This window comes from Centroberyx affinis, unplaced genomic scaffold, assembly GCF_046629955.1.
Source record: "Centroberyx affinis isolate AG114_WGS23_722 - 3 ecotype Tasmania unplaced genomic scaffold, CSIRO-AGI_Caff_v1 ptg000713l_1, whole genome shotgun sequence".
NCBI lineage: Eukaryota > Metazoa > Chordata > Actinopteri > Beryciformes > Berycidae > Centroberyx > Centroberyx affinis.
Genome location: NW_027279330.1, coordinates 131,603 through 141,731, shown reverse-complemented (window position 1 = coordinate 141,731; position 10,129 = coordinate 131,603). Strand labels below are relative to the sequence as shown.

At 41.1% G+C, this 10,129-nt stretch overlaps 1 protein-coding gene across 1 annotated transcript; it reads right to left on the bottom strand.

The window, feature by feature from the left end:
• Nucleotides 1-111: 111 nt before the first annotated feature.
• Nucleotides 112-10,127, bottom strand: LOC139644151 (dnaJ homolog subfamily C member 7-like). The gene is made up of 14 exons (XM_071519529.1): nt 9,876-10,127; nt 7,086-7,174; nt 6,676-6,800; nt 6,421-6,534; nt 6,113-6,187; nt 5,760-5,878; nt 5,361-5,514; nt 4,541-4,705; nt 4,327-4,418; nt 4,154-4,227; nt 3,889-4,035; nt 3,257-3,412; nt 1,712-1,786; nt 112-1,617 (listed from the first exon to the last, which is right to left on the bottom strand). The coding sequence occupies exons 1-14, from the start codon at nt 9,944-9,946 to the stop codon at nt 1,580-1,582; spliced, it is 1,494 nt and encodes a 497-aa protein (XP_071375630.1). The 5' UTR covers nt 9,947-10,127; the 3' UTR covers nt 112-1,579.
• Nucleotides 10,128-10,129: the final 2 nt, after the last annotated feature.

Genomic DNA, 10,129 nt, shown 5'->3' with positions numbered 1-10,129 from the left:
AACCTCCAAGTGAAGCAATACCTCCAATTAACACAAGATGTATCAGGTTTCAAATTAAATTTGCTCATACAGGAAGATGCAACAGCTGGAGAACAAAAAAAACTCCCAACATTACATTAAAAGACAAATCTTTATTTTTCCAATAACAAAAGCATGTCTCTTGTTAATACTGTGACATGTTTTAAAAATGATACACAGGTCAGTGACAGGACCGTGACAATGGACATTTCCAGCCTACCACCATGGCCCTTAACAGGTGGAACAAGTAGGGAAGGGCTGTACTGACCAAACGTGCATGACAAGTAGGTGCATGACAGCTAGGTGTGACTGACAATGATACACAAAACGGAATAAAGTCTTACATGTTTGGCTGGATAATTCTATGTGCAAAGAAATGATTCGGGGGTGTTTACGTATTCACTTGCAAAATTCAACTGCCTTTAAAGGCCCGACTTGGAAATGTTTCCCCAAAAACAGAGCACAAAAACATGCTTAGCAAGACAATGTTTTGCCATTGCAAATGGAGGTTGGCTGGCTCTTCAGTTTTGAAATTGTTTCATTGTAAGAAAGTGTGGGGTTAATTGCTCTGCTCATTCTGGTAAGGCACCACTTTAACTTGGATGGGGACATAAGAGGTGGTCAGTGCTGAGTGGAAGTGGGTATACCTTCAAATGTCTTAAGCAACTGAAGAAAACCCCTAGTAGATGTGTGTTGGTTTTGGCCTGTTTCAATGAAAAATCACTCACAATCACTGAAACTCAAAGGGAAGAGGATGGGGTGAAAAAAACATTTACAACTGATTTGAGTAAAAAACAAAAACGAAAGGGAAGACCATAAACACTGGCATTAGGTTGCATACAGTCAGAATTTAGAATATACAATAAATATAAATAGACCTAAAGGAAATTGAAGAAAAAGAGAAATTATGAACACAAATAACGCTTTACATTCCAGTCAACTGTACAATGCAGCATGGAGACTAGATGAAGAGACAAAACCCTGCAGATTGATCCTACAGTCTGCGAGCGAGCCAATAAAACCTGGACACACACTCACAACAGGACAGTGTTGTCCTCAAGCGCTGTCCTGAGGTCAGTTTTGACATTTACCTTCCAAAATACATTGATTCTTGCTCTACAGGGAGTCAGTCTGTCCCAGGAGCATCTTAAAAACTCATACTATGTATTATTCCTAAAACTAATCAACTATGATGCTTACATTTCCGATGCATTTCTTAGTATTGATCACCTTGATCAAGGTATAGCGGCAGTTTTACAAGTTTAGATTCTATTTAGATTTTGGCAATACGGACATGCTGAGATAAGCTCATCCACACCTCTCTGAACCATTTGTTCCTACAAATCTACAATTTTCCCTTCATATTTAAAAACTTTGAGCTGTTCTTCATAGTTCCTGTTAGTTTAATTGTGACAAGTAAATTTAGGAGTGGATGCAATAACCAAAAACCTCTGGAAAAAGTATAGTGGGGAGATTCAGCGAGACAAATCAGGAGGTGATTGTGAGTCCAACTTAATATTGTCCACTGCAGGGCTGCAATGTTCCCGCATGATACTTCAATTTAACCAAACTGGAAAAAGAAATTTCCAGGCCCAGCATCTAGAAAAAAGAAAGAAACAAAGAATTCATAATTAATAAGATGTAATGTGACCAGTTTTCTTATGTTTCAATAAACTTAGTGATGTCTACATACTTGAACTGGATTCAAAGTTGAATCCTCCGCCTTGGCCACCAAAGAAGGCCCTGAAGATGTTGTTGGCATCGAAATCTAGAGAGAAAACCCAAGGCGATTAATCACAAGGTGTGTAAACAAGAAATAAGATCAAATCATCATCATTTGCAGAATGTTCGACCATTATTTTTTATCTCCAATATAGAACTTCAGTCACCACACAAGAAGAGTTGAAGTACTAGGGCTGCAACTATTAGTCAACATTGTGACGACCCCCCCCCCCCCCCCCCCCCCCATGTGCGTTTCTATGCAGGTGTCTAGGGGCGGAGCGGGACTGGCAGCCACTGGCAGCACCTGGGCCCAGTACTGCCAGGGGATAAGAGCTGCTGCTGGCTCTCTCCTAGAGACCCCACCACTGTGGCTTTAATTTGGCGTTTGTTTGCGTTCCTTGGGTTTATTTCTGCACCTTACAACATCATACTTGCATCCCTAACACTCCACATGCCATCACAGTATTTGAGTTTTCTTAATATGTTCTTTCTTGAATAAATTGACCATATACTCCATTGGCTTTGTGTCCGTGTCTTGTTTTGTCATGGTCTTGGGGCCATTCCAAAAAAACATCCTGACTGCCCTAAGTATGAGAATACTGTAAAGAAACCCCTGTTTAGCTAGCTTATTATTAATATAGTCAGGAAATCTTGGCAATTGCCATTTTATTCACGGACAAATTGCTCTTCTCGGATACATAATTAAAAAAGCGGTATTGACGATGATAGTGTAGGTTTTCCCTGGAGTGGCTGCCTGCCTAGAAATAAGCTCTTCGTTATTACAGGCATCCTATAGTAGCTAATGTAGCTAGAAATAGCCATAAAGCAGTAGTTTATTTTGGCCTGCACTAAGGCAATAATATGCTGAAACATAATTTAACTGTAATGATGTATTCCACCTAAAATTTTGTATAAAATAAATACATTTTACTGCAAGTTATGATAATCTGATAACTGATAATCAACAGTTTCATAACCAAAGAATCGTTAGTTGCAGCCCTAGTAAGTACAAAAACACACAAGGAAAACAAAGCAAAACATGACAATTTAGGAGGGGAAAAAAACGCTGCACTGGGAACATCACAGAAAGTTACTGCTTATGAATCATACTGAAATACAAGTGCAGTGACCTGTCTCTGCCCTTTTCAAAAGCAGAGGCTAGATTTATACTTGGAAATAGGATAGAATATATTTAATTATAGTTTTTTATGGATTCATACTTTGTCTGAGGTAAACAAATTGTTAGGTAATTCAAGCCTGGTGCACATTAAATTCTTTAAAATTGGTTGCCTTTCTCTGATAAACACAATGTCCAAGTCAGTTCCTTTGCTCCTACCATTCACATCTATTCATGCCCAGGTCATTCTATTCTTGAACTATGCCCATTTGTCAAGTCTCTGGTCATACATGTTGTTATAGACTACTCTTAAATTCACCCAGTGAAGAAAAAATAGCATGAAACGCTTTCATCCAACAAAAATATAAATCTAGCCATAGAAAAGAAGAAAGCACTTACCTCCTCCACCAAAGCCGCCATCGTCCTCCAGGTCGTGTCCATTGTCGTAGCGGACCTTCTTCTTGGGGTCGGAGAGCACAGTGAAGGCCTCGCCCACTTCCTTGAACTTTTTCTCCTCTTCCTTCTGCACCTCTGCAGTCGCTGCGCTGTGGCGGTCTGCAAGACAACGACAAAACAAATCACCTACCATCAAGAGCTCGCCACACTTGACACAGACCACATCAAACATAATCAAAGTTGGTGTTCTGCATAAACAGAGTTCAAACTGTTGGCCACCGTGTGATACCATTAGTGTCCAAAATGTTAAAATTATGCTCAGTATGCACCTTAGCCAGCTGAGCCACCAGGACGCCCCATGAAAAATACATTTTGGTAATGTTTTCACTTCTTTTTCTTTTCATTAATTTGCTAAATTTCCTGATTTCTCCATTGACATAATCAGTGAAGTTTACAAAGTCCCTAACTTTTCCTGTCAGAAACAGAACTCGCAAAATTCTATAATATTCCAAATACCCCATGATTATAAAGGATGACTGTCCACAATGGCTGATGTTGGAGATATCTACAGGTAGTCAGCACCAGCACCATATTTGTGTGTGCACGCGCCATGTGAGTGTAAAAAAAGACGATACCTGGGTGGTGCATGAGGGCCCGTTTGCGATAGGCCTTCTTGATCTCGTCGTCGGTGGCGTTCTTGCCGACCCCCAGCACCTTGTAGTAATCTTTCCTCTTGCTCTTTTTCAGCTCCAGCTGGGCTGTCTTCAGCAGATGCTTGTGTTCTAGAGAGCGAGAGAGACAGAAGCAAGTCTCATGTGAGCAGGTGAAAACCTGACCAACGAATAAGTCCTTGTAGACAGATAAATATTAAAAAAAAAGACAACACAGACAGCAGCGTACCTTTGGTCTTTTCCGTCTGGTATACCTTTTCATAGTCCCGTACAGCTTCTTCATACTGCTCTGTGTCCATGTAACTACAGACACACAAAGTCACTCCAAACAACTGCAGAATAATCAAGAAAAAACACACAGAATAGGAAGACTAATGTAGGCAGACTGGAGGGATAGCATACCACTGGGCCCGTCTCAAGTACGCCTTGATGTAAGTGTCGTCCAGCTTGATTGCACTGGTGCAGTCTTCAATGGCCTGATCAAGTTTCTTCAGCTGTTGATGAGGAAGAAGCAAACGACAGTGAGCTGAGTGGAGAGGAAGAGGAAGGAAGAGCTTGAGCACTAGAAACTCGAGCTGAAAAATGACTTTAATCACATTGATTTGTTTCTCTTTACCTTGGCTCCTGCCGTTCCCCTGTTGCAGTAGAGCTTTGCGTTGGTCTTGATGTTGTTGGGGTCTATTGTCAGGGCCTCTGTGTACAGCTGGTAGGCTGCATCATAGCTGCAGTCCTTGAATGCCTGGTTGCCTTCCTCTTTCTTGGCTTTTAAGGCTTTGGCGTTCTGATTTGGGAGGAGAACAATCAGTCATTTGTCTTTTACAATCATTATCCAAGCTTGCCAAAAGTGAAATATGAACCCTCTAAAAAATATTCTAAATATGTCAGCATCATAAGTGAGCAGAGCACGTTCACATCAATATGATTGTATGATTCTACTTTTATGTATGTGAACCCCAGGAACAGAGAACAAAGTCAATTTCAATCCTTCTGTTTTCTTTGTCTTCTTTGAACCATGGCTGAATGAATGTGAAGCATGTTGCTCAACATCTAGTGCAGTCTTGCTAATTTGTATCATGCCACAACAGACGAGTAATTCTGAAAGGCCAATGTCATATGGAAATTGGCATATATTGTATATGACACGTTTGCACAAATCATAAATAAAGATCTGAATATCCAAAATTACATGTATCCCATAACAGAATTTGCCATGCAATATTAGACTTCAGATTTCATATGAGAATATGCATTATGTATTAGGTAAGATTTCAAAATAACTTATTGTTCCAAAAAACTGACAAATTGCAATCTAACCCTTCCCCTAAAAAAAAAAAACCCTATTTGGTTTTCGTTTATTCCAGGCCTTGGTCAACCAAACTTCAGCTGATCCCCTCATCTAAGTAGAAGATGACTGGGTGACAAGCTGACAAACTTACCCTGCAGGCTAGCCGGGCTTTCTCGTGGTCAGGTGCCATGCGCAGAGCCTGGACGAAGAACTGCACAGCTTTATCGATACAGTCCTCGTAGTAAAGACACAGGCCTCGGACGTACAGCGCGTCTGCGTTGGTGGAATCCATCCGCAGGATATCGCTGGGAGAGAATGGTTTGTTAGAAGATCTGTTGTAAATATTGTATATCTATATTATATATCTGAGCCATTGTTTAAAAAGCAAATAGAAAATCTGCCTGAAGTGATTTAGTGTTGATTTCCTCTTTAAAAGCTCATCTAAATCTGAAGTGAAAAATAGTTACAGAAAATTGAAAAAAATATGAATCCCTGTGACACAATAATCACCCACCACAGCCCCAACCCCAAAAAGCCTGTTGGTCTCTACCTTGCCACTGACTGGGCTTCCGGATAGCGTCCCAGCAGAGCCAGACACTCCGCCTTGAGGATTTTGAAGCGGTGGCAGGCAGAGGCCAGACCCAGGGCCCGGTCCATGCAGTACACCACCTGGAGCAGGGGGAGAAAGGAGATAAACAGCCAAACACTAGCTCTAAAACTACTCACACTGCAATTACATTCAAACATGATAGACAGGCAAATGTTAGAGTTTCTAACAGCAAAATATTGTTCATATATACCTTAGCAACTTGCGGCCTTACCAGTGAAACAAAAAGTTTGACAAAAGGTGACAGACAAGAGGTTTCTATGAGTTTGGTCAAAATGAAAGTGGATGTTACGTACCTTTCTGAAATCCCGCTTTTCAAAGCCAAAGTCTGCCATTCGTTCATACTCCAGGACTGATTTAGCATTCTTATGCTGAAATACAATAAAAAAAAACAGCACTACTCAGCACTAGCTTAACAGTGGGAATAGACAGTTTCAGCATTTAGTCATGCAAATTAGAGATTGTGCTCCGAGTGTAAAATTAGCAATACAATACGCCAAAGACTCAGAAGATTACTTTTTTTTTTTACAGTGACTGAATAAAAGGTAAAAAGGTAAAAAGTTAAATTGGTCATCAACAACAACGACAGCAGGTGAAACCTCACCTCTTGCTGGGCCTGGCTATTGCTGGGCTCCAGTTCCAGAACCTTCTGAAAGCAGCGGCTAGCTGCCATGGCATTTCCCAAAGATAGGTGGCACTTGCCCTCACGCAGATGACCCTGTGGGACAGGAAGGACACACTTCCTTGTTAGGACATAAAACCTCTACATAATAATCTCTATTCTACAGGTGCAACCAGGGTTCGGAGAGAATTAGGAGTCACAAGCTGAGGATGATGATGCTCTTGTTCTTAAACTGACCTTCATGAAGCAGTCATCCAGCCGCACAGCCTGCTGGGAGTCTTCTAAGGCCTCTCGAAAACGACAGAGCATCATGAGAGTGGCTGCCCTGTTGCCATAGTAACTGGCATTTTTGGGGCACGCATCTTGGGATAAAGAACAAAAAACACACAGGTAAACTTAGCCCTTCTCTTAACACAGGAGTTTGATGCTTTGTGGCATGAAATATAGCTACAAATTACAGAACAGATAAATCTTCAGTGAACAATTTCTGTGTCTGGTGACTGACAATGGAACGATCTTTGCAGTATGTAGGGCTTACTGCAAAGATGGCTCCATGCAGGCCCATGTCAACAGTAAAAATCTTCCTGGTTCAGTTCAAAGGTATATGGCAGGAACTTAAGTCCAGTGTTAAGGAGTGGCACTCTCACCGATGGCCTTTGTGTAGTAGTCGAAAGCCTCAGAGTAATCTTTCTTGATGTAGAATGCATTTCCTTGCTCTTTGAAGCCTTCGGCCTCACTGGGGAGAGGAGAGGAAACAACAACTGGAGTCAAGATGGGACAGTTACTTTACAGACAAAGGAGGCGTCAATAAACAGATACGATATAAACCAATGATCATCCATTCAGGAATAAACCATGTCAACACCCTCAACAAGTCAGGTAAGCAGAAGGTAGGCCTATATAGAGAAAGATTCATGCTTTTAACAGAGGCCTACGACCTTGATCAGGTTAGTTTGCAAGAAAAAGAAGACTTCCAGCAAGAACACACTTTGTGTTTAAAGTCATTACTGTTTTGTAATGTTCTGTTGTGATGATTGCCCTGATGATTTAAGTCAACTTATTGTAAAATACAAAAACGTAATGATTTTCTGATTTCCTGATACTAACAGCCACAAAGCCTAACATGTAGCTTTGCTAGTAGTTAGCTGTGCCCCACGTATCTGGGAGCGATTTTCTTGCAGATGGGGCAGAGTGTTGATGGGGTCTGAGAGGACTGAACTGTGGCGTCTTTCACCTGGAACTGGGACAGCAGAGCAGGGGGCTGATTGTAGTGAAGGCTAGGACTAAACATAGCAGTGAGAATCACCTGCTGCAGTCCTTTCAGTAAGTAGTAATGTGTAAACCATGTGGGACTGTAACAATAGGTCAAGGTCATCAACTACGAAAATTTCTCAATTTCCATTTTCATAAGGCGGCATAATTGTGTTTTGTACATGGCTGTGGCAAGCCCAAACTAGAATTAGGTCTGCACAATTGATTGTGTATCTTGATTTTAGTTTCCACCATTAATAATAATTTAATTTGATGATATGTCAATGTGAACACCATCTGTTCTATAAAATCAGGCGCTCCCATTAAAGTTCCTCCACTATTCACAATAAACACGACCAAACCACAGCCCTCGAGAGCACAGCATACTGTATCTCTATCATCTAGGCCTTCATCTCTATTTGCATCTGCCAACCAATGTGATTTGAGCATGCAAGTGTATAGCACAAACAGCTGGGCAGCGCCTGTTTGCTGGAAGGAAAAATGAGTAGCCTAGTTCACTTAAAGTACTTACAGTAGTAAATAGCCCAAACCAAACAGCCTACTTTGTTGCCATCTCAGCTGTTGAAAGAATGGATAAACCCACTGATGACAGAGGTGAATCTGTCCTCTTGAGTACGAACATGGAATCATTTAAGTAGCCAAAAACAGGTAATTTTCTGTCATTTGGGAAAAATATTTTCCCAAATGCCTGTATTTTCAGGCAAATGAAGGGCACCCGGTGGCTCATCCGGTAGAGCCTGTACCATGAAGTCTTTCTCACAGCAGCACATGTTCAAATCTGGCCTGTGCCCTTGGTTGCATGTCTCTCTCTGCCCTGTCTTTCCTGTCTCTCTCCTCTGTGACTGTCTAATAAAGCAGAAAATGCCAAAAAATAACCATAATAAGCATCAGGCAAATCAAATGAACAGTTAAGGAGCAATAGCTCCATTTCCGGATACCCACAGTATTTTTTACAGATTCATGCATAGTTTAATACCCATCATGGACTCTGATACTCAAAGAATGGCCCATCACCTTCATCAATGTCTCAATATCTTATTACTAGGTTCTTTTTCCAGGCTTCAGGAATTTACATGTCCACACAGTGAAATACTGAGGCAGTATGGAGTGCAATGTTGGGGTAAATAAAAACACAAATCACAAAAAAAAAAATCTGACTTATCTAACCAAATTTGAATCATCATACTCTGCTATAAACGCTGCCTCCAAACACTGTGTTGTTTGTCTGCCTGGCCAACTGATACCATGGCTTATTAGAGAAGTAGAGCAAATAAAATGAATTGAAACCATGGTGGCTGGCAAAGTCTCAACCCTGAGGTCAATGAATCAGGAGGCGTAAACAACATAAACCATGAGACACTTATTGTTCATTTACTTTAATAGTTAAGAGTTTCGGTGCCAGATCGCAACGTGTTTGGTTTGAATGACAGCACCCATTTTTCAGTTAAGTCAAAACGTTAATCACTATAATTAACGTTAGATGTTTTAGGTACTAGGTTAGCTAAAAACTATCAAGCTGCCTTGCGTGGAAAGTTCTCGAAAGCAGCTAGCTTGTGCCCATCTATAGCCAGGAAGACTTCAGCTGATGTTTCAGTGCCTGTCTTCAACTTCAAAATGTGTGTCACGCCCCATACAAATAGCTATATTAACTACAGCTACCACATGGCAAACAAAATATATTTATTCTTGGGTAACTGCAGTTTACTGACTCAAACACGTCGATTTACTTGTTCAAGTTACCTTCACCAAGAACTTCACGTTAGCTAACACTGCTGTTTCGTTTAGTTTAGCGCAGTTACCTACAATACATTTCTAACATTAAATGCAACAAAGGATTTTCTACTCTTATCGAAGCTAAGCTAGTGTCAACGCCTGCTATTTATCAACCCGATTAAATCGAATATATAACGTTACAGAAGACGGTACACACTTAAAGCGTTCCCCAGCAAGCTAGCCAAGTTAGCTTGTCCAACTGACCGCATTGTTGTTTGCTAGCCTTGTCAGGTTAGCTAACGTTAGCCGAGGTTGATTAGCGCGCCGCTTAAGCATCAGTTAGGCCCCGCTGGAGAATTAACTAGGTTAGTGTGTCACATGGAAATCCGACTCTGGATTTTGTCGCATGAAACAAACACCATGTTTAAATATTGCAGACAAAGGACGTTTACCGTTCCATGTCCTCTTGATTGAGGATGTGGGCTTCTGCTTCCATCGGCATGTCGATGTCAACAGCTGCCATTTTTTTCCCGAAAGGAACGAACACACGCAATTTCCGGGAATAGATGGCTTCAACTAAAGTTTCGCTCGTTGGGCTATGCCAACTTTCAGTTCACTGACTGCAAACAGAGACATACATAGAGAGATAATATAATACTTCCACGGAAATGACAAGTAACAAAGGTCCCAGGCTGCATTCAAATCC